This window comes from Lepisosteus oculatus, chromosome 1 (genome assembly GCF_040954835.1).
Source record: "Lepisosteus oculatus isolate fLepOcu1 chromosome 1, fLepOcu1.hap2, whole genome shotgun sequence".
Lineage (NCBI taxonomy): Eukaryota > Metazoa > Chordata > Actinopteri > Semionotiformes > Lepisosteidae > Lepisosteus > Lepisosteus oculatus.
Window position 1 is genome coordinate 28,395,964 of NC_090696.1, and position 25,600 is coordinate 28,421,563.

At 37.2% G+C, this 25,600-nt stretch overlaps 1 protein-coding gene across 4 annotated transcripts in view; it reads left to right on the top strand.

Annotated features, from left to right (window-relative positions):
* The first annotated feature begins 1,072 nt into the window (after positions 1-1,072).
* The window catches only part of fam13a (family with sequence similarity 13 member A), a 100,765-nt gene continuing 76,237 nt past the window's right edge, over positions 1,073-25,600 (top strand). For all 4 annotated transcript variants that reach the window (XM_015344645.2, XM_015344647.2, XM_015344646.2 and 1 more), the window contains exons 1-4: positions 1,073-1,291; positions 6,280-6,469; positions 14,627-14,836; positions 21,797-21,974. In XM_015344645.2, the coding sequence (XP_015200131.2) occupies positions 1,220-1,291; positions 6,280-6,469; positions 14,627-14,836; positions 21,797-21,974 (650 nt within the window). In that variant the 5' untranslated portion in view covers positions 1,073-1,219. The remainder of the gene's footprint in view (positions 1,292-6,279; positions 6,470-14,626; positions 14,837-21,796; positions 21,975-25,600) is intronic.

Consider the following 25,600-nt stretch of genomic DNA (forward strand, 5'->3'; position numbering starts at 1 on the left):
AACAGCCAAGAATGGGGGGAAGAAGTATTGAATAGAGTTTAAAGAGAAAAACAAAAGTAAATCTCAGAATAAATCATCAGAATTCTAACTTCCTACTAACTAATCACACTAAACGATGATGAATTTGCCTTTTTGATCAAAACCAAATAAGAATGGATCACTTTATTTTAACGAAAGTAAAGAGCAGACACCATAAAATAATGTTTGAACCATTTTTGGTTTCATGGTGGGTCAAAAACTTTAAAATAATTCATTAAGAAATAATTGAGGTTTTAATAGCAAAACTAATGGTTAAGGCATTTATTCTATGGAAAATTAAAAATGAGAAGTGATTTTGTTGTGTACTTAATTAGGTTTTCTTAATCCACCACATTTCAAGTAGTCAGGTCAAAACACAATAAAACACTATTCACTAAATTCTGTTCTCCATTCTTTGTTCTGATGGTGATGGATTCCCTGCTGCTGCATGTATTAACATAATAAAAGGTCCTGTTTCTTTTTATAGAGAACTCCTCCTGCTCCTTAATTTATCCTTTCTTACACTTAGGTGAAATATCATGGACAGAAGTTTGCTCCTTGCCTTGAACCGGCCTGGTGTTGACTTAAATCCCCTCAAACAAGGTGAAAATCTGTAGAAATACTTCTTGTAATGTTTACTACTTCCAACTTGGCAAAAACAATGTTACAAGTTTCCCAACATTTAGTAATATCATTCTGTATCCTACAAATAAACATATTAATAATTAAAATACCTTTGTGAAACATTAGTACAAATTCAATTAAAATTGAACACTCTATTCTGAATTCCCACTCATTGGTCTAGTTCAGACTTAGAGTGAACATATTTGCTCAAGAGTATTTCACAGTGTCAAGTACTAGAAGTCCTATCTCTTAACCTTTTAGTAAAAATGAATCTGTTTTTTCCTAAACTATCCCTAAGGGCAGCAATACTAATTTAAGGGAAGTTCTTTCAAAGTTGTGCTGTGTGGATCACGTGATCAGCACATCTAGCCAATGGAAACACGGAGCTCAGATTTCAGTCTGGAAGAGTGTCTGAGCTGTGACAGGATTGTAAATCGGAGCAGCCAACTAAGAACTCTGAGCACAGTGTTTCACAGAATTTTGGTGTTCACTATCTGCTGGATGCCATCTCTTTTGTAAAATTTGCTTTGCTTTAGTGGGATGGACACTGGGGTGTTTGTTTCTTAGTCTAACATTAATGACCCAACAGCTTCATCTCTTTCTGCAGACTCTTCCTGAAAGAATGGGGGCAGGAGCACTAGCTATTTGTGTAAGTAGAAAGAGCCGGCTTTCTTTTTCATACATGTGGACTGTTCTGTTTTCTCCTTTTTCACTCCTTATGTGCTGTGTGGAAAATGACACATTAGTCTTTTTTTAGTCAGTTTTTTCTACTAAGCACAGGAAGCATTTAAATCTATTGTCCATCCATGTCTGTAGCTACCACTGAGGACAAGGCCTGTTTCTATAAATTGTTTTAAACTAATGAAAACAGTTATGCTTCAACAGATACCAGGCAGAAAATATACAAACACCATTTCACTGGTGTACCATTATAAGATCATGATTTATAATTAAGTAGAGGAAGAAATCTTCCAAACTTTTTACCACAGTCTTTTGTACTAGAAAAACTTGCAATACCATGAGACATTGTCAATAGTAAGTTTTGAAAAGTAAGTTGGTATTAGTCTTAAAAAAACGTTGAAAATCATACTATTGTTTTTATAAAAAATATTTATATTATTCTTATTCTTCTAATGTCTGTCTTTCTGTTTTGCTCTGACATCACATTTGAACTTTGCTTTGTGATTTCAACATACAAGAATGAAATTTAGAATTGTTTCACTGAATTTAGCAATTAACCACTTAAACTAGTTATATTTGAATGAAGTTGAAATTTGAGTCATGTGAACAAATTAGAAATGTGCAAAGTAAAAACAGACTACTAAGAATTCTTTGTATAAGAAATGTTCATTCTTTTAAGTTCCAGTAAGACTTTTATTTACTTTGTCGGCATTGAAATACAGTACATTTGCTGTGGCATTTGTTTTTAGCATTTGTGATTCAAAGGATTTCGGTCTGAAATGTTTCTTCCAGTAAAGCTGGTGGAGTACATTTTGACTGGGTTCAGTTGCACATGCAAATGCCAGAGCAGCTGTTGATGTTAATGCACTTCCTGTAGGTCCTGCCAGTTGTCATTTGGGCCACATACTGAGAGTGAGATGCATGCTGGAACTTGTTAAGGTTGAAGCCTGGGAAGAACTAAAAAGGAAATAAATAACTATTGTAATTGTTTTAAAGGTACAGTACGTGTCTATGTTTTGAAACACAGATCTTTTCAGTCTCACAGGGAGTTCACCTTTCAGTAAAAATAAATCTGTTTAAAATTTTTAAAACTCCAATTCTCTGATGCAACTAATTGTGCATCTTCTCTGAAAGAAATGTAGTTTTCCAATGACTGGATTTTAGTTATCTTTAGTGCAAGCAGGAGATAGCACAATTATAAATGTCATAAGTATAAATTAACAGGTAAAGGTTATTTCCATGTTGAAAGGAAAAGAAAAGAGACACAATGTTGTGGCTGTGGAGCCTTCTTCAGGTGTGTGAATAAATCAGGTGTGTCATAAACAGAATACACGCCAAGCTTGTCTGAAGAGAGAAGTATTACAACTTCCTAGTCTGATCTTGTCAGATCCCAGAAGATAAGCAAGTCAGTGCTGGGAATTGAGGTCCAGTAGTGTGAGCAGGTGGTACTCTCCCATCTGGAACAGAATTCCTCAATTTGTTGAGCAGACATTCTGAATTGTAGGAGACATCAAACCAAAGTATTGATTACTTGGTCAATGAAGAGTTTGTGGCTCATTTGTAACAGTATGAGTGTTAACGACAGTTTCCTGGCTAAATTACTCTTTGGGTTTGCACAATTGGAACTACCTGAATTTCCTCCCTAAGTCAATTGATGAAGTAATTTCTCACTACAGTACCAGATCTGCCGTGTAGTGTGGATGCTGCCCATCACCCAGGTGAATACCACACCTTGAAGGGGGATGACATGAGTCCTTTCTTATAGGTAGAGCTGTGGGATCCTTTGGGATGCAAAGGGCTATATCAATTCAAATAAGTATCAGTTCTTGGATAATATTATCTCTCAATGGACACCCAAGTAAATTAATGGACAAAGGAGCTCTTTGAATAGTAGGGTATAGTATTCTCCTAAGACTGTTTGAAAGACAGTTTTCAAAAGCTTGTACATACAGTACATACTGGAGTCCAGATAAAGATTTTAAATGCTGGAACTGCTAAAAATGTCATCGCAAAGTTGTGGAGGAGGTCAGAGCAGTTTTATACATATGCCTGTAGGCAAAAATTAATATGTAAACACTTTACAATAAAATATCCCATTGTGTAGAGAGGAACCAAATCAGAACAGGTTTCCTACAGTATAAGCTCTTTATTGCAAAGCTCAAGACCGTCTGTACATGTGTGGAGGAGGGGACTGCTGAGGGGACATATGTTCAGCCAAACATATCGAAGGAAGGGCAGCTCAGACTGCCTGATCTTCTTGAGCACCTTCTACAAAGTAGTACAACTAAATGAGGTCTGTAAGAAAAAAATGTGTAAAACACTACACAGTGTGTGGGGCAACCTGAGGCTTTTCAATTTGTTCATATCATATTTCTTAAGCTGGTTTTGTGACATACAGTATTTGATGGTTCTAAAATGAATTTTTGCACATGGTGTACACACACAATACGTGTACCATTTGCCACGTTTCATGACATACATATTGATTTAAGGAAAATAAAATGATCAGAGCAACTAATGATGAAAGTTTATACATTACTACATGATAAAGAAATTGGCTTTGACTTTAACTGTAACATCTTTGGCTGAATGCCTGAGTGAACATTATTGTTTGTGATATTTAGAATAACTGTATCACTGTATGTACACAGCAGCTCCTGGTGACAGCATTTGCTTCAGTTATTGTAATGCAATCTGTTAACAGGGACACTGTACTGTAGTAAAGTAGTGGCCATATGTCCATAGTGGCAGTATACATTTCATTCTTGTTTAAACTGTCACCCATAGACTCTTATTTTGAAAAAAGACTATCATGTGTGTTTAGATACAGTATGTACTGTATTATAAATAAAGTATTATATAATTTATATTTTGGATTATTTGTATTTAAATATTATGTTAAATGTTTCTAAGAAAAGCATTATTTTACAATAAAAAAACATACTGGGGTTTAATGGAGAATATACTGTATGACTAACCCAGGTATAGGTCAGTACCTTCCTGTTTGGTTAGCATGGTTTATATTTGAAATTCAAAAGGCAGTTTTACGTTCTGTTGCACACATTTTTGAGACAAGAAAATACAGATACTAGGAAGCTGTGTGATTTGTTTATGCTTAATAAAGGACAACACTGCTACATTAGTACAAATGAAGGCAATCTCTCAGTCAGAAGATGACACATTCTCAAACATACAGTTGTGTGCGTCGAAGGCTTTTTGAATCTGAAAATGGGGTGTGCTTGAAGAGTGCAGCTTCTAACACTTGCTAGAAGAAGATTCAGCAGATGTATGAACCTACAGGACCGGGATTGGGAAATCCTGATTTACAGTACTGCACAGGCAAGCAAACTGACCCCGTGTTTAAGTAACACATCAAAGGACAGGGTACCCCACAACTGAGCCAACCACCCCTCCCAGATGCACTGAAAGAGGCACTAGACATGCCCATGGTCAAAGTATTTTCCTTTCACCTTTAGACCACTTTCAGTGCAGTGGCTTTAGTGACACCAAAAAGTTTGAACTTAAGATGTTTGGAAATCTGAATGCAAATGAATACGTTGGTCTGGGACCTGTAATAAAGCTGCATGATGTTGTTTTGAAAGTGGAACTTTCACTTGTTAATTTTACTTGTTGTTGTCAAAGATAAACTTCAAATGCTAAGTTGAAGGTTTTGTGCATCTATTAGTCTATTGTCTGTTGTGTGATGTATTTTAATAAATTAAATATGGACACTGTTTCTCAAACTTGAAAAGTTTAAGGTTTAAAAGAGCAGTATAGTGTAGTGGGTAAACTGTTGGACTGATAACTGACTGATGGTGGGTTCATGTCTCTACTTTAGACACTGCTGTTTACCCTTCAGTGAGGTACTTTATCCTGCCTGCTCCAGTTCACCCAGTTGTATAAATAAGGAACAGCACTGTTTGGGGGTATTCTCTGCAAAGGACTGGTATCCTATCCAGGGGAGGAATCATAAACTCTGTAGTCTGTTTAATGCTACTGAAACCAGGATGGGCTGTAGTATGGACTTTGCCTTCTTACTGTTAGAGAGGAAAAGGCTTACTTATGTCCGTCAACAGAATAAAGTGGCTTTCTGGATTATGTGGTGGAATCTCTTTGATTTGCATCCATGACAGGATGTCTTTGACTAAAGACACTGTTACAAATTATCACCAACAAAGAGCTACAGGTTACCCAAATATAGCATGGTACAATATGCTACATACAATGTGATTAACATTGTGGGTTCAGTCTGTGTTTGTATCCAGACTTTCACTAAAAGGAGAGAGATTCTGCCAGTGTTGCTTTAATACAGTGAAAGACTCTGAAAAAACAATAGTGGAGCTTTGTTTTGATATTTAAAATTAAAACTGTGTACCAGGGTATGTTCCCTGTTAAACTTGGTATAAGAGGTTGTGTCAATTTTACTGACATTCCTGTTCCCCTTTTCAAGAACCCTTTCAGCATGTTTGTAGCCTACAGCCCTATTCACAGTGGATCAGGCGATTGGGTGTGTGTGAGGGTGTTGGTTCATACCCTTAGCTCCTTTGCTCCTGCTGTTGTAATAGACTGTATTTGCCACAGGGAATGCATTTTTTGCATTGTTTCAATGGGCATTTAAATGTGACTGTTGGTGTGAGACACACTGTGCAAGTTCTCTCTGTAGGCTCTTGTGACAGCATGGCTAAGATCACGCCTCCTGGTGTAGCGGTTACTGTAGTGATACAAGCAAATAGCAACCAAATCCTGTCTTGGTTACAGGTGCATAGGTCACACCTCTCCCCTTTCTGCAATGAATTTTTGTTTTTATCACAAAAAGACAAGTGGATTTGGCTCAAAGCTGGAAACCAAAAGCTCTGTGCGTTTTCTAGAGTGAACTCAATGTCCTGCAAGTAGACAATAATGAACCCCCCCGTGGTGACTGTGGTGGACTGTGCACCTCTCCTCTGCTCTTTGCAGCATAACAGGACGGCGGTACAAATTAAAGAGGACATGAAGAAGATTGTGCAGCTGCCACTCATCAAGCAGAAAGAGCCCAGGATGTGGAAGGTGTTTGGCGTCTCACTCTCAGATCTCAAGGAGCAGGGCCTTCTGAAAGATGGGATTCCGCTGGTGGTGAGGAACATGGTGGAACACTTAATGGAGAACGGTAGGTGCAGAATAATGTGAACCCAACATCTCAGCTGTGCTGTGGCCCATATTACTTTAGCCGAATGTACATTTGCGTATTTTTTTAATACCTATTGTAAAGAACCATGATTTAAATCATTGTTTAGATGTATCTTTTTCACTTTCAGTTATTTCCTTATAACAAGGTGTACATGTTATGAGAAAAAACAGGTTACAAGTGCTTTGATTTGCAAATATTCTCTATATTTATAATATGATTATTTTACAGAAAGTATAAAGTATGGTTTTAAAAATGCCCTTAAGTGTTGTGGGAGTATGGAACAAGGCACCCAACCATATTGTTAAAGCTGATACCCTGACATCTTTCAAGAAACAGCTGGATAAGATCCCCTTATCAACTATCCATAAGCAACTAAACAAACCAGATGGGCCAAATGCTATTGTCCTGCTTATTATATTTTCATGTTCTTGTAACTCCATTTATTTTGGCCTTTGGGGACATTCTTATCCCATTATTCATTTTCAAGAGAGCTTCAGTCATTTGAATAATGTTTAATACAGATGTGTAGAAAGCTATTCTATTCTAGAGTGCTGTGAATGATAATGAATTCGTGGTAATTACACTAACCAATATCCAGACATACTGTACAACTTTGTGTTTTGTTACTTATATGTGCATTTGTAGAAGGGCAGCAGGGTGTAATGCCAGTTAGTGCTACTGTCTCACAGCTTTTGGGTTCTGGATATGAGTTCTCACTGGGGAACTGTCTACTGTCTGTCTATTGTTTGCATGTTCTCCTTGTGAACATGTGAATGTGAACTTCCACAGATACAGTATGCTGTCTAGGTTCATTGCTGTTTCTATATATCCCTGTGTGCTGTGTACTGACAACCCATCCCAGCTGTAGTCCTGTCTTGTGCATTATGCTTTCAGAGTATGTTGTGGGTTGCTGAAACTATAAGAAATAATAAAGGCATCCTTGACAGATGATTCAGCAGAGTGATAGTTTACAATGAGCTGTAACCAGACTCAGAAATCAAAATGGAAGGGATTTCTTCTTCCTCTATGGGCTTTTAATTTGCAGCAGTGTGGGATTGCGATTAGGGTTCTGGAGTTGTAACTGGAAGGTTATGTGTTCAAATCCTGGGTGTGCCAGTGATCCCACCTGTACTTCACTCAGATTGCTATATAAATGTGTACAATGACTTTGGATAAAAGTACCAGCCAAATAAACTCATATTAAACATATCCATACAGTATATGTAAAATGATCTGCCCCTTTGACATTTTCATAACAATACAAGCATCATAAATTCATGTTTTGAAGATCATCTCTGTGTGCATGTTTTTTTTAAATAAAGAGAACTTCTTTGGATGTTAGATAGTGATAATCACAGTGTCATGTGACAATGCTTAGAATAATAACTCTGGCCTCTGGAAGCTGGAAGGCATAGTTCAAGGCAGTGTGGGGAGAGGTGGAGCTGAAGTGTCATCTGAGTGCGAGATGCAGTTTTTCCTCTTAGCCTTTTATGACATCGTCTTTTCACACTTTGGCTTTGTATAAAGGTAATCTATCTTGCTGAAACATAAGACTTCATTGCCTTGAGTCATTGACAGTGTAAAAACTGTCACCATGGAACTACCCAGAGAATCCTTTGAAAAGTGCCCCAGTACATGTCAGGTCTCCTTGGAACTAAACTACACTGACCTTTTATGTTTTTTGAAAGGTTTCTGTAGACTCAGCTGAAAGAGACATAATTCAGATAATCTTAGTCATATATCAAACAGGCATTCCATCCTATAGACTTTGACATCAATTACTTTATGGCTCCAGACACTGAGTTTACAACTACAATGTTGACCATTTTCTAATGAGTTTGAGCTGGTCATATTAATGGTAATTTTCTCTCTTATTAACAGTCCTATTGGTTTAAATGAAAATAATCAGAAAACAGTATTAGAATATATTTAGATATTTCTAAACATTACATTTTAAGAACAATTCCCCAAATCTCACATTAGCATAGAGCTATATTGTGCTTCTAATTTACAAATTGTATAAAGCCTGTGTACAGGATTTCACAGGCTCTTAAATATCTTAATCCTCATTCAATACTTAGCCACATTTAAACATTCAACTGTAGTTACACTGGTTAACTCCAATGACTTTAAATACTTAAGCATGTGTTAATAGATCAGTGAACAGGAGCTCTGTTCTTTTGGTCTTGAATGTCAAATTTTAAAATGGTGTAATTGCGCCCTGTAATATGAGCCTTTGACTAGGCTGAACAAAAAAGCTCCTGATGTGATGTGGTCAGAAGATGAGTCACAGTGACATTTTCTCTTATGCTACTTATATGGTTATTGCTGGCCTGTTGTCTGGAAATCATTGTTCAGAGATTCAATCACAAAAGTGTCCCTTTTAGGAGCAGATCTGGACAATTTCAGGACAATCCTGCCAGAAAGGCCTCTGGCATTAAGCTAAAAATACTATTTTATTGGGTCTTTTTTCATAAACTACTCAATAGTAATGATAAAATAGAAGTTTTGTGTTATGAAGCTATTTTGGTATGCTTAGCCTTTTTACGACTTTAGTTTTTATTAAAAAAAATGAATAGGATTAACAGTAATTTGTGGTGGTTTAGCAGTGCAGGCTGCTTTCATGCTTCCTTCACAGATGTAAAACATTTGTTACAACAAGTAGCAAATATTAGTTTGAAGGCTTTATATTCTTTTTAAAAACAAACCTGATTTCAGTGCCACTTACTGAGTTCACCTTTAGAATGTAACAAGTAATAGGTTTATTCCATGCTGAAAAGAGAAGAAAGGAAACACAACGTTTCAGCTGTGGAGCCTTCTTTGGGTATGTTAACTTTAAGAATGCCTGCTTGATTGCTTTAAAATTAAGGCTAATTTAATAATTCCATTAGATCCTTTAATGAACTATAGACTTCCAGCACTGATCCTAAAACAAATGGGTTCAACATCTTTTAACTTAATGCTGTTCTCTACAAAGTACTGGTAATCAACCATATGGCATCAGGTAGTGAGTTTCAAGTAAACATACAACCCTGAAGTCTAAGGAGTTTTCAGAACAACTCGGGGACAAAGTTGTATAATGGCTTTGAAGTAAATAATTCATAAAGGAAATGGACCCAGTCACTGAGGAGCTGGGCAAGAAGGTAACTGGTTGGTGATGCCACTATGAGACCAATGACAACTTTGAAAGAGTTATAGAGTTCAGAAACTAAAATGGGATAAAAATTTCCATGGGTCATAGGATTCTACACAGCAGGCTAATATGGAATTGAAAACAAATCTCAATTCCCGAATGACATCTAAGTGATTCTGCAAACATTTGGCAAAAGAGTTTGTGGTCGAACAATACGAAACTGGAATGTTTTGCTCTAAGTACAAAGCCATATATTTGATCCAAACCCGACATAGTGCATCAATCAGTCAACACCATCTCTGTCAAACATAATGGTGGCAGAATTATGTTGCAGTCTGGGAATCTTGTCAAGACTGATGGGACCATAGACGGAACAAAATACTGGCAAATCAGAGAAGAAAACATGTTTTAATCAATAGTCACACTATTAATTGAGAAGCCTAAACTTTTACTTCAAACTGCTTTTAGCCATCAACATATTTTAAGATAACTGGGAAAACATTTACATTTCATCAGGACTATGAACCAAAGCATAAGGCTAATGTTACACTGACATGGCTCAAGGATAAGAAAGTGAATGTCCTTGATTGACCAAGTCAAGGTTCTGACTAGAATCCTATTGGGAATCTCTGGAAAGACTTGAAAACTGCTGTACAGAAGTGAACCCCAAACAACCTGAGAGAGCTTGAGGAAATGTGTAAACAAGTGAGTAAAAATTGCATTTTGCAATTATCCAAAGTTGGTAGACCAATATATAAAGAGTTGTGGCTGCGATTGCTGCCAAAGTACCAGCAAATCTTAGAGGAAAAGAAATATTAGTCAATGTTTCAACAAATATTGTGTTTACAAGACTGTAGACTTAAGCAATCAACATATTTCATTTTTTCTCTTTAGTTTTTGCTTACATATATTGTAACATGTCTTAACCTTTCAGACCTTCAGTTTGAATATTCAGCTTTTAAAGTTTAAAAAATGCGAATCCAACCATAGGAAGGGACTGGCTACTTTTTCAAGAAACTGTATCACTAAAGCAAAGTTCATGAAAAGGTCAAACATCAAGTCCTAGTCTCCAAATCCAGACCTTAATGCGAGACATGCTGTGGCCAGAGGTGCCTTTTCAGCTTCTGACATTCTGCCTCTAAGTGGGCCTCTGATCAGTCTAAACTGGGTCTGGGCTCCTCCATCTCTCTGCTATGTCTTTTGTCTTGGGCCTTTGCCTGCATGCACCAATAGAAGTATTGGGCATCTCGCAGCTTCACCTCCAGACATCACAAGTCTCCCGGAAGTCCCAGGAGCCTCCAGAAAATCAGCATCTTCTCCCTGACTCCCACAAGTGATCCATAATCTCCTGGAAATCACCCCCCCGCTCCCAAATTTTTCACTTGGCGCGGTCTGAAAAATCATCAGCGAATTATATAAGATGATAATATGACCTTGAAGTATCTGAGAATCTACTCAAATCTGCTAAACAAGCTGCATCTCTGTACAACGAAAGTTTTCAAAGAAAGTGAGATTATTCAACTGGACTGGTGAGTTACAGTATTTTAGCGAATCTGGGTTCTTGGGCAGCCAACATCCCTGTTATCCGCAGGGGCAGACTCGTTACAATATCTATAGTGAATTGCATAAATATTATACTACCAGTGAATTGGTAGTATATTACCACCAATTGAATTATTTAATTATGTTGCTGTGATTTTTTTCAAGGACCCCCCCCACCCCTGATCCCCAAGTTTTCACAGAAGGGACGACCCGCCTGTCACAATCGTAATCCCTCCTCTTAAGGGCGCTCCGGCCCTTTCATATTTAAATTGATTATGTGCACCTGCCCTCTGTTTGTCCCTCCTTATTTTGCCTGGTGCTCTCGCTACTCCTGGCTCTGCATTGGAAGATGGACGCCTGGAGGCCCGCCTAGCATCAAGTCTCCCCACGTCCGCGACTTGAGGGCATAGGCCTCAAAATGGCGTCCTGACCAGCTGAGTCCGGGGCTCAGAGCACCTGGCCTCGTCAGTCAATTTTTAACTTCCTGGTTCTACATCCCCGTTCCTTGTTTTTACTCTTGTTTTTGTCTTGGATGGACCTCCCTGTTTTATATATTGGACTGTGCCATGGTTTCCCTATTTGGACTGTTTTGAACCTGTTCGCCTGCGCCACGTCCCCTGAGCACCTGATCACAGCCATCATGCCCCCCTGTCTGCCATCCCGTCCTGCTGCTGCTGTTTCTCCCTTGAAGTCTTATTCCAGTCACTTCCGGATTATACTGTCTGCATAGGGTCCTAAACTACACATCGTGACACCCACCCCTCCCTGAAATCAATTTTTCAAAGTTGGGATGTCTGCACCTCTGCCTATCCAATCCATGATGAATTTACCTGACTCTCCCTTTCCAGTCCATCCTCTGCTTGCTTCAGGATTTGCCCTTGCGATACAGTCACAGTACGCACATTTATTCTGGTTAAACCACCTCACCATTGACTTGTCCACTTCATAACTTCCCTTCTCCCAGCATTAACAGCGTAGTCCCTAGAGCGGACTTTCTCTGTGGTATGCAATCACTGGCCACGATATAGCTGGTAAGATCAGCAGAATGAAGTGACTAGCTGGCGACAGCCATCATCACTGCCATCGGCTCTAAATCTCAGGCAGCTCAATGGATGTGCCTGCCAAATCAGCATTAAGTATTCACAGCTGCCACACCAGCTCAAAATTATTTCAATACAGTTTCAGATGCATCCCCCATTCTAGCTCATTCAGCCTTAACTCTGTTTATTGAAATATCGGATTTCCTCTCTGTACAGAGAAACTTAAGCAATTCCAGTTTACATGAGTCTCTAAGGATTGTCCTCAATTCCAACGTTTTTGCCTCATCATAAGCCAGACAGGGCTATATTTAGACATTTCTCTCTATTTTCTTATTCAATTCAATGTGAGAAGTTACACTCCTCAGTCGCTTAAAATATCCTATGCGCATTGCGCTTTGGGGTGCACCATAATTTATTTCACATCCCTCCCATCACCCCATCTTTGCTGCAGCTGCTTGGCTCATGCCTCAGCAAAGCGGGGGGGTTCTGACAGTCCCACCCTTAAAGAAGGATTCATAAAAGTTTTTCTTGGCCAGGCGAGTAATACAACAAAGCTCACCTATTTCAATCACGCCTCATCTCTGTTGTGATTAGGGTTTGTCCAACCTACTTCAACATCTCTGAACAGAAAATTTCTCATCCACCAGTGACTCACCCAGTCACAATAGAGACCAGTAAGACAGCACTGAAGACACTGAAATGTCATCCAAAAGAGCTAGTAGCTCAGGAATGTAAACTGATCCAAAACTGCAGGGCTCTATGTAAGTGAAGAATTAGATTCTAAAAGATTCATGAGGCATGAAAGTAACCAGTGTTATTTTGCAAGAACTGCTGTAATGTGCTTTGTGCTACAATGACACTTCATGCAGTGGTTCTCTATACTAACTGCAAACCACACTGTATTTATACAGTCAATCTGGGAGGTATTTCCTTGCACCCAAAGGAATCGTCTTTTAACTTATTACTAACATATATTTTTGGTAAGTCCATCTTCACTGAATATCTTTTGTTGTTTTCATCACATCTGTGAACTGAAGGAACAAACTAGAGTGTTCCTAGTGTGTTTTCAGCATTGTCTCACTAGGTGTCAATGTTGTGCTTTCAATACTTATATAGAGAGCAGTTTCCATCACTTCATGAGTGCACTGTCGAGTGCACTGTTACATGTACAGTAAAAAAGGGGCTAAAGATCCAAATGTACCAAACAAAAAGGGATTGATCAAGAAAAATTATGTAAAGTAATTAAAATATGTAATTCAATATAATTTTTATCTAACAATTTTCTTTGCTTAAAAGCTTGATTCCAAAACAAATAACTTGATTATGCTATGTGGCTGATACAGTACTTTCTATCCATAACACTTTCCCATAATAACAATCTAATAAGTACAGTATATATTATAATCTAATAAGGACGGAGTGTCTGTCTTAAGGATACAACAGTGCACCCCCTGGGATTTCAAAATCATTTCAATTATTAAATGGGAAACACGGTGATGCAATGGTTAGCATTGATGCTTCACAGCACTGGGGCCTGAGATCAATTCCTGGGGTGCTATCTGCATGGGTTTTGTGCTCGCTTCCTCCGGGTGCTCTGATTTCCTCCCACAGTTCAGAAACATGCTGGTAGATCAATTGGTTTCTGAGAACCTGGCCCTGAAATGAGTGTCTGTGTGTCTGCTCTGCGGTCCTGTCCAGGTTGTATTCCGCCTCGCGGCTGTTGCTTGCTGGGATAGGCCCCTGAATTGAAGAAGTGGTTAGAAAATGGATGGATGGATAATTATAATAATTACTTTTTATATATATTAATTATAGTTTATTAAACATATTAATTATAATATAATTAATATTTTAAGAAATGAAAATATTTGGGAAATTTGTTTGTATAGATTAAGTTTACACTTCCTGTCAAATCCTCAACTAATATCTGTGTAAACTGCACAGTGTCCTAGTATTCCCTAGACATTATTCATGGGTAATAGCTTTGTTTATGTGCATAACAACTTTGATTGGAATTCTGATTAAACTACACTGGTATGTGCTGGAGCACCATGTGAGAATCCGAGAGGAAAAAGAATCACAAAAAACTTGTTGGCATTCTGAACGGCACTCAATGCAGAATTGCGCCACATGGCTATTAAATTTAACTGTCAGATACTGTCAATAAGAATCCAGCAAGCAACAGCATGTGATAGCTTTTCACATAATTAACGGCATTCTTCACATGAGAAAACCAGTACACTGTAACAATAATAAAACCTCAATTAGAATGTGCCTGTTCCATGATGTCAAACAGACTCTTAGGACTGATTATAGCGATCTGTCTACAGGTGGCTTTGCTGGCTTCTTAAGTACCAGAATAATGATAATGGGAGTGTTTGTCAGGCAGGGTCACTCATCTCCTCCTCTCTCCTATTGCAGGGATGCAGCAGGAAGGCCTGTTCCGAGTCAACGGGAATGTAAAAGCCGTGGAACGGCTGCGCAGGAGGTGCGAGACCAGGGAGACGGTGGACCTTCTCCAGGAAGCAGACATTTGCTCAGTAGCCAGCCTCCTGAAACAGTTCCTCAGGGATCTCCCTGAAGGGGTGATCACCTCCACTGTTCAGACAGCACTGATACACCTGTACCACGGTGAGTGCAGTGCTATTTCAAACCGGGACAAAGAAGGGCCTGTTTGCTGTTTGCGTCCACTAATGATTTATCGCCTCCCAAAAGATTTTTGTCTTTGGAAAACAACATCCTTCAGGCTGCTCTGGGTTTTAATTTGACTATATTATATTTCCATTTTAGAGTGGAAGTCATATTTCCCTTCCACTCTAAAATGCAGAGCTTCTTTTTGTGTCATAATAATTTCTGTTGAAAAAAGTAAATCAAAAGAACAGTATTAATCTTAAAGTGTTGAGTTTGACAATGTGGCTGGGTAGCTTGTTCGAGACTCCTATAGCCCCTCATGAAAAGAGGTGCCTCCTGTTATTGATTTTAAATATGCTGCCCCTTATAAATATGCTTCCTGTGTTTAGTTATTTGTGTTGATTGTGAAGAAATCCATAGAGCTCACTTTATTCAAGTTCTCATAATCTTCTCTGGTCAGGACTAAAACGATTCAGTTCTTTTAGCCTATCAGAGTAGAGGATTTCTTTGACTTGAATGTACTGTACCTAGATGTTCTTCTCTAGACTGGTTATTATTACTTCAGAGCAGTAATAACTTTGTTGAATCATGGTGACCAAACTGAGCAGTTTTTTTTTTATTTCAACATCCATATAATAGTTGTATGATTACAACCTTTGAGTACTGTGGTGGTTCATCATTGGTTTAAAACATCTGCTTTCCATTTTCCAAATACCACAACACAATGGCCTCAACCAGATTGTCCTGTGCTCAAAAGAGATATAGTAGCATTTAATATCACCCTATCGGGTTTCCATGAACTATGAGGAAACTTGATTTTGAGGACTTCTCTACTTGGAAACGAATGCTCTATGTCAGTGTTCGGACTGTGTATGACAAGGAGAGATGTTTTGGCAAAGGTCTGCATCAAGAAAAGTGTCCTGAGAGTCAATGGTACATGGGCAAGTCCAGTCTAGACCTTCACTTTCACAGTAGATCATGTGGTATCACAGGATCCATGGTTTATATTCCATAGTTTGGCTAGATCCTAATAAATGCGAGACAGGAACGAGATATGCAGAGTATATTTGGAGTAGAGCGTCTGGCTGAGGGAATTTTGGTGGCCTGAAGATTATATAAGAACGTGAAAGAAAGTGTGTGAGATTAAGACCTAACCTTCTTCCCAAATTTCTATTATAACTTTGTTATAACTCCATTTATGAGTATAAAACAAAGTCTGTTTGATGCAGATGCTGTAATGACCATCTATCCATTTTTAACCGCTTCTTCCAATTCAGAGTTGTGGGGGAGCCAGAGCCTATCCAGACAGGCAATAGTGTAATCTGTTTCTTGAAAATCTTTTTGGGTTACAGAATTACATTTTTTGCTAAATCTCTTTAAAGATTCACCAGAGGATTTGTCTGACCTAAATGCAAAATTCTGGATTAATAATTTATTATACAGAGGCAGACAGTAAATATGGCATAATAGATGTCTACAGTCATGTTTGGAAGTCCAGGACTCAGGATACCTGTAGGTTAAAAGCTGAGACGTAAAAGCATTGAATGCTTACATCTCACCAGAAAACTGATGTATTTATGCAGAGTGACCTTAATACTCCTGCACTACACATGTGTTTCTAAATATTATGTGCAGATGGTGCACCCTCAGTGCCAGGAGAAATTCATATACATTACCTTCCTTCTGGTCATTGGGATTTGATTTCACTGCACATAGATGTAGATACTGTTTCACATTAACTTTTACATCATATGGCACCTCATGTCAGAATTGCATAATAAATGGTACTGATTATTTCAGGTAAAGTACCACTGAGTGAAAGGACTATTTCAGTTTTTAAAATGTCCTTTTTCTCTGTTTTTATCATTTTAGCCTTAATTAGTATGAACAATCTCCAAAGAGCCTTACTCCGTATCATGAATGTTAATTCATCTCTCATGTTTTGAGCCAAGGAGAATTGTTTTCCGGAAGAAAGAAATTGTATTGTTTCTCACAAACAAAGATTGATTAAAAATTATGGAAATCTTACTAACAATCGTGTATGGGCCAGTTTCCTCTCTATTATTATGCTTGTTCATGCTAGCTCATTAAAATACCTCCTTACCTGTTATGATATGACTTGGCCATGAAGCATGATTATGTGCATATTCCTTAAAATTCATACTGGCAGTAATTTTTCCTGTACAATTATGGTAGTGTTGAAATTACAATCAGAAGACACTTTCTCTTCATGCCAGCGTTGTTATAGCTAGTCTTGGAGATGATAGATAGGCTCAGAGTTATACTCATCTCTCTTTTATTACTATTACATTACATGAAATAACACTGACACTGTGTAATAGAAGTCAGTACCTAGTTTTTACCTTCAATGAAACTTTATGAGTTGTTAAAAAGTATCTGAGGAGTTTCTTGAGGAGGTGGTGAGTTGAGTTAAAAAAGACACTTAAGCAGTCATCATTTCAACACAGGCAATAGAGCTTTCCATTCTCATTGTGCAGATCTCTTTGCTGTCTCCAAATGATTCTTGTCAAAATTATTCTTAGCATTTATTTTTCCAATGTTTGGGAAAATATTCGACAATATCACCCCTATTTAAACCCTTGTTAAATGTAAATGATTGAACTGTGGGCCCATGCTAATCTATGCATATTCTGTTTGTGTTTGAATAATTCAGTCTCTTCAGAGGTGATAAGGAACAATAGACTTATTTTATGTGTTTCCTCAAAGACATGTTGCAATTTTAACAATGTTTGTGTATCTCAAAGACAACTATTTATCTTTGAGAAATTCATTAAAATGTTTACTGGAAAATTTCATTTTTTAGTTTAGCAAATGAAACCTGATGACTTGCAGAGTGAAGCGCAGTGTTAGAAATTACTTGTCCATAAATGTTCACCATTTTGTCCTTCAAATAAATGGTGGACAAAAACTTTTTTCGTTGACAAATGCTGTTTTTGTCCTGCTGTGACTCAATTGCAGGTGCTCACAGGCGACTCTGACTTCAGAATCACACAGCACCATTCCTCCTCACCCTGCAGGAGAATTTAACACTATCTAGGGTCCAAGGGGGTGATGTCTCCTTCTGTAACAGGCTGAGTGCGACTTTCCCTACTTCACGTTCGTATAGTTGAGTTGTTTGCCATCTACTGAACTGAGAGACAGGTCATTTGGCACTCCTACTGGGTACAGGGTTTGCTCTTGGAACATGCTGCCTAAAATGAACATGACTGGATGAAATATGATATTGTTGTATGCAGTTAAATCATGAGTGCAGCTGCGAATGTCAATATACTGGGCTTTCACTGTATTTATTGTTTGGTACTTCCAAATGTACCCTGTAAAAAGAATGTGTCGATGCTTTTACTTCAATGACACTTAAGCTATAAATTAGATTTGCAGATTTGGACACTTGAATGAATGCATATAAAATACCTTCATTAGTTCTGGCAATAAAGCCTAATCATATTAACCAGACTTCAGAAACTAAAGGAAAAATATATAATACCACACTAGAAATAAAGAACTATAGACACAATTTAAAATAAAATTCCAATATTATTTTCCCCCAAAATATGTGTTTAGTAGAAACTTTTCTATGTTGGGAAAGCTGAAACAACTTCTTAAAACCAGATGAAGGAGGACAAGCACATTTCAATTATTAATCAACAGATACAAATCATAATGCATTTTAAAAGTCTGTCAACTTTTTGCAGACATTCCTATCATCAAACTAAAAAACTTAACTGTACGGACATTTTCTTGATATAATGATATAAACCTGTATGACATAATAACCAAAACAACCATATCTCAATTGGATTTGTTATGGCATAAAATCAATTTTAATATACAGTACATTCTACAGTACATTGGGGGTCTTTTTTCCACCTATAAAAATAAATGTTTAAAGCATATACAGACATTTTACTATGAAACCCATAGCATTTAAATATTATTGTTAGATAATGCACATTTATTGTCTCTTTACCAAATATGAATACTTTATCTAATTACATATTTTGAACACTCACTTTTAAGGTAAGAGTTATAAAACTCACAATACAATGTTACAAAACCTTATGGATTTTAATTACAAAGATAACTTGAATATCTCTTTATTTCTGCTTGGGTCAGTAAGATTACGTTACAGCATAGAAGACTTGAGAAAATGTTTCGCTTCAAACTCTGAAAAGCAAGAATACATTAATAAGACCTGTTTTGGAAAAGGAAAATATAGTTCTGTTTGTAGTATTTAACCTTATTTCTAGTAGGTCTTTCAGTTTACAATAATGATCTTCTTAAAATAAGCCCCCAGTTCGAATCGATTAAAAATCCAGCAAATTTCGATAAATCTTTATTAAATTAAACTGGTCTAAAATATCAGTAGATCATGCAGAAATAACCCTTTTTATGTTTTAAAAGTGTTAGCTGTGTTAGTGTTAGATTATACTGTTATGCGGTTTTTGGTGCTGTTTAAACAAATGGTTGTCATATGTTTGACTGTTACGTTTCCTCATTTTAACGCCAAACCGGATTTTGGAGAAGTGCGCTTACTAAGTCATGTTTCCCGCAGGAAAAGGTTTAGGCAAGGTGGTAACCTCCCGCAGATGACATGTGGCACGTTAACGTCAGTCCCGCCCCCAATACGCTGTCGACAGCTAGATTACTGTACTGGCTTGTGATCTAACTAGCTATCTGTATTATTGTAACTGGATAATAACAGTCCTATCCTGAACAAGACGTTATTTGACAACATCAACTTGTCTGATAATATGGAGTTCAAAGATTTAGGCTTCACATAATGATGACCGAGGAAGAGCTTTGTGCTTGAACCACGTTGTTATTTACCGTTTTCTGTCTGCATCACACCATCATTGTGTTCTTTTTGGCTTATCAGGCTGTGTATATAATTTTGTGCTCATTTAGGCCATAAGTGTTTTTTCACTTTTTTTTTCAATTTTTTCAAATTGTATTCCACATCCATTATTATTCTTTAGAAATGATGTTTCTCAACAATGTCTGCAAGTGGCGAAAAGACACACTGTGACTTGATGATTCGGCTGCGAGGAAATGCTGTTTTTCTTCTGCGATGATTACTAACATACAGTAGCTATCAAGGCTCCAAAGCTGTCTGCACACTATTTGTATTGATGGTTTCTTTAATTCATTTACAACAACCACAGAGTCACGCGTCTCTACAACAGTTTCAAAATGTTACATTCATTACGTAGTTTCTTTAACCAACTAGACTTGATACAGATACTGTACGTGACTTTTTCGGGCCAATCCACAGTACAGGACTGTGAGATTCGGTCCAAATGCTTGAGATTTGAGAGCTACAGTATGCGATTGTACCACCTCAGCTGCTGGCTGGCAAATGATCTTATAGTATAGCTGAAGTACTATGAAACAGTATTTCAATATAGATTTATGTGTACATTTTGTCTGTGTTCACGCATTTGTTTGTCAAGGCAGTGCTGATTTTTCACCAGGCAGCACTCCTGGCCTGTATACAGCTGGGAACTCTGGCCTGGTATTCTGTGTTAGGGTGTCCCAGCCACAGTTGGCTAAGGACAGGACTCAACCTGTGCTAAGGAAAACAGCTGTAAGTGCTTAAGAAAAGCTGCTTGGGAAGCCCCTTAGTGTGGATGGTTAATATTAAATACATTTATAATACAATTTTTAATAAATTTGTAAGATACTATATACTGTATATTGATTTATTACAATTATTTATTATTATTCCTTACACTTATATAGTGCTTTTCTGGACACTCCACTCAAAGTGCTTTACAGGTAATGGGGACTCTCCTCCACCACCACCAATGTGCAGCCCCACCTGGATGATGCAAAAGCAGCCAAAGTGCACCAGAACACTCACCACACACCAGCTATCAGTGGGGAGAAGAACAGAGTGATGAAGCCAATTCATAAATGAGGATTATTAGGATCCCATAAATGGTAAAGGCCAATTGAAAATGTGGCCAAGATGCTGGGGTAACACTCCTTCCTATTCTTTTCAAGAAACACCCTGGGACTTTTAATGACCACTGAGAGTCAGGACCTCAGTTTTACATACAGTACAGTATCATTGATATTTTTCCCAGGTCTCTCATCCAGGTATTGACCAGGCTCACACCCACTGAGCTTTAATGGGTTGTCAGTTGAGAGTTGCAAGTTAGCTTATTCAACTTTGATTTTATAAACTAAGATATTTACTGAAGATATGTTACAGTACTATAATTATTTAAACCAATGTTTTAATTAATTGTGTGAACTTAATAACGGTTTACTTCACCTTTTTATCCACTTTGTTTTCTTTGCTTTTTAATTTGCTTTCATTTTGTGGCATGTGCGCTTAAGGTACTATTAAATACTTAAGATTATTATGTAAATATTGATATTAAAGTTTATATATGAACATTTTGTTAAGTGTTGATAAAGCTTCTTGTTATTGTTTCTGGTATTAATATAAGACCTGTCACATATTGGCACCTCCCCTTGAATTTTCCCAGTGAGACTCATATCATGTGGAGCTTTTCCTTAGTTTCCTATAATCCTGGATTTCCCATTGCTTTTGACTCCATCCATGACAGCCACTAAGACCTGTTCCTCAACCAAATTCCTGAACATACTGTCCTGTTTCTAATATTATCATTGCCCATTGGCCTTCAGTCCTGAGAAGCATCTGTGTGATCTAAGTGCAATCTAAAATCAGGGACAGAAAAGTTCATAATGAAGATGATTGAGAACAATAGAGGACACACCCATGTGATGTAATCAGAAATATTTTTAATTTGCCTTTGAGGTCTCACTTAACTATTTCTTTATGCTGCTTGGGTTCAGTTGTACTCACCTTTTTTCAGATCATCTGTTTTTGTTTTGATTCCCAGTCGTTGCATCTCTGTTGTGAAGTTCATTTATACAGTTCAATTGTCTAAATCTTCTTTTACTTTGCAGAATATAGCGAGGATCAATTAAAGCAAGATCTGAAAGAAATATTACAACAGCTGCCCGAGATACATTACTCCCTGCTGAAATATCTGTGTCATTTTCTGACCCAAGTGGAGAAACAGCAGAAGGACAATCGAATGACAGTGTTTAATCTGGCCACCGTGTTTGGACCAAACGTCTTTCAGTAAGTAAGAATTTAAAAAAATGTGCTGGCTTATAAAATTGATAGATAGTTGGAAAAATGACTGTGTTAACGCCTGCCACAGGAAATGTATTATGAGATAAGGTATTAATAATAAAAGCAATAAAAATCTTGTTTACAAGGCATTTGGAAGTTTTATAGTTTTCCGTAGTTTACACTCACTGTCCCTTCTCAAACTTCTCAAACTGGTAACTAGTTTTCACTACAACTTTTTAATCAAATCATTAGCCACAAGGCTCACAAATTATGTCAAGGTTTGTGATATTTTGACTGAACTCTAAAAATGGAAACATTTCTTTACCTTGCTTATGATCCTAATAAGAGCTTGCAGTTTTTACAATCTCATTAGAGAATTTAAAGAATATAAGAAGGGTAACAATCAGAGGAGGCTGGTTTTAAAAGAGGAGGCTCCCTTTTCATTGCTTGCAGTTCAGTAATCCAGTGATCTCATCTAGTCACTTCTTGAAAGAAGACATTAATCAAGAAGGTATTATCTTCAACAACAAGATTGGGTATAGTTCACGTGCACACCAAACCTTTATATAAAAGTACATCCTGTTCTCAGTTTTAAATGTACAGTATAACCGTTCAGTTTCCGTATAGTTTTTTTTCCAGTAGTTTTTCACTGTTGATTCTTAGGACATCCATTGAGTCGAGTTTGCCAATGTCTCTTTTTTGCCTCCGAACCCAAAGTAGGGCTTTCCTTTAAGCCCTGTATGCGGTTGTTCTTTTCTGAACCTCTCCCAGAGCAGCAATATCTTTGTAATGTAGTATTATGTGGTATCTAACATCGTACATTATTCTAAATGAAGTCTTCCTAGTGAATGGCAAAATGTTAACATCACAGATTTTGATTTCAACTCTATATATTTTAAATAATATCTTAACATTCTCTTTGTCTTTTTATTTTTTTATATTGTTTAGAACATGTAAGTGATGTGGCAACATTAACATGAAAGTCTTTCTTAAGTACAGTAGTTCTTCAAGCTACCTACAGTACAGTACATGTAATACTCTATACTTGTGTACATTACAAATGTGTGAATAGGGTCTACTTTCCTATTGCATGCAGATTGCTGGTACTCCAGTCATTACCTCAGCTGGAGCATTCACCCAAGTATTCATCTGTACTGTGCTGTTCTATACATGAAACAGTTTTCAGTCAAAACAAGTGTATTACCTTGAATGCCTACTGGCTGCAATTTGACAATCTTTTCTTAGGAACTTTATCAAAACCCTAAATGCTTTGCAGTACTGTATATTGTGTACTTTGTGACATAGAGCACTATGAAAAATATTCAAATAAGTTGTGTTTATAATCGAAATATTAATGTGTTTGGGCTAGCAATATTTTATATGTGTGTGGGGAGGAAACAGAGTGTCACACACTTTTTATATTGATGTAAGTGTGCGGCATCCTGCGGCATTGAAAGATTAAGAAACACTACCTTAATATCCTATTGTTATGGGTGTGCACTACATTAGAAAAATTTCCAGTGAGTACTGGCCCTGTGTTGAGCATGAAGAGCATCTCTTGTTTTCTTGAAAGACTACCATCAGTATGTGGAGATCTGATGGCCTTAAGTGTTTATAGTACCTGCAGCACTTGGGCCTGTTCTGTGCCACCTGGTCCTTGGATGGTTTGTTTTTCCTTGGGGTTCTATTTTTTACTTTACTCCTTGAAGGTTTTCTTTGGATTCCACCCCGTTCCATTCTAGTTCAAATGCTTTTGAGTGGCTGAGTTCTAGCCCACAAAGTGGTGTTAAAGGAATGTATTGATGTAGAAAAAGAAATGGAAAGAGGCTTTACTGGAGATGATGGTACACTACCTAATGCATCCTTTGGACTATTGTACTGTTTCTGCTGGTGATGGGAGTAGTGCCCTTAGACTGGTTTGTTTGGATGCTAACTAGATTGTTCCAGAAAACATTACCACTGTCCTTCCTGTGTTTGTTTACATGAACTGAATATAGAATTGTGTTTTGATTACAAAAGTGGCCCATGCATAGTAATATGTCCTTTTTTCAATTTTCTACCCACTAATCAGGTTAATGAAAGACAAACAAGGTTCATCCAGAATGTTTGCTTCAATATCACATATTAATATTAAATTAGTCTGGAAATATTGCAAACAGTGCACATGTTGCTAAGCAAATCTGCTTTGATGCCTCAGTTGAGGTAATTAAATGGTACTTGAGGGGTCTCTATCTTTTTCATCTGTTGGCATTGACACAAGCTGATTCTTTTGAAAAGAAACAAATCACTTTGTTTTGGAAATATTTTAAACAGATGCTACAACACAAAGTGTACTATTGAATAAGAAATTAATTGAAAGAATTAAAATGTATGCAAATAATAAAGCATATAATTTCTCTTCACAACCAGTGGACTTTGATTAGAATGGTTATTGTGCCATTAATGATTGCTATTCTTAATTTGTAAACAAAAACAGAATGGAAAAAAAGGCCTCCCCATAAATTCATCAGGTTATTTATTGTGTTTGTTGCAAAATCGATTTCAACACAACTGAAAAAATCATTCTCAGTTTCTCATTTTGCTGCACATTTTCATGTGGATGTGATAGCATCATGTAGTAAAAAAGTGTTAGTCATAAAAAAGAAAGACTCATTCAAAGAGAAATGTAAATAAAAAAATGGATGACCTCTTATAAAAGTTGAATATGATTTGCTATCTTGTCTAGATTGAACACCATAATAACAAAACCTGAGTGATTTTTCATATGCTAATTAGCATAGCATTTATTACTGTAGAAAAAACCCTTCACGTGCATTAAGAATTCTTTAAGAGAACAATGGAATGTCTAAGCAATAACAAATACATTGTAACAGTTATTTTGAGGACTTGACTGTTGTGAACCCTACCTCTTTAGTGGAAGCATCTGCCAAAAGTTTTAATTTTACAAACAAAATGAGTTAGAGGAAAGAATGTACTTCAAATTCACTTCTGATCCTTTTTCCAATTCTAGAATTATAAGGGAATGAGTTCCATGCCAGGTACAATGCAGGGCAGTGTTTCTGCTTAGTACCCTGCGGTATGTACTGTAGGTGTACAAAGTGTTTTAAATTTTAAGCCCAATTCCAAGGGACACGTAAAAGTCTTTCATTTTTAAAAACAAAAATTCCCACGTCAAGCCTTCAGTGGTGAAACTGTGCTTCTCCTGGTATTTGCTTTCACATGTACAAGTTCGCAAGAAAATGCTGTCTGGCATCTTATCCTAGCTGGAATTGCATATTCTCCTGACCTGGGTTGTTGGGTTCCGAATGAAAAGTCGGATATTCCATTTGACTGCTCTATAGATAGGGACGCAAAGAAGCACTGGAATGGTAAATCAAATGCCATTTGAATAGAACTGAGGACCGAGACTCAGAATGGAATTAAAGAGAGTGTACCTCCAAGTCAACGAGGCTCTCTCAGCAACTCAAAATTGACACTTGAATCGACAGCCACAGTGCTCACCATAAGGCAACAAGCAAGGCTTTACTGCTTTCTATTTTTCTTTGCCCAGAGCTGTACTGTTACTTTAAACCGTAACCAGTTCAGGATTCTCAAATACATCAAAACTGGTGCTTATCCTGATCGATAGCTTA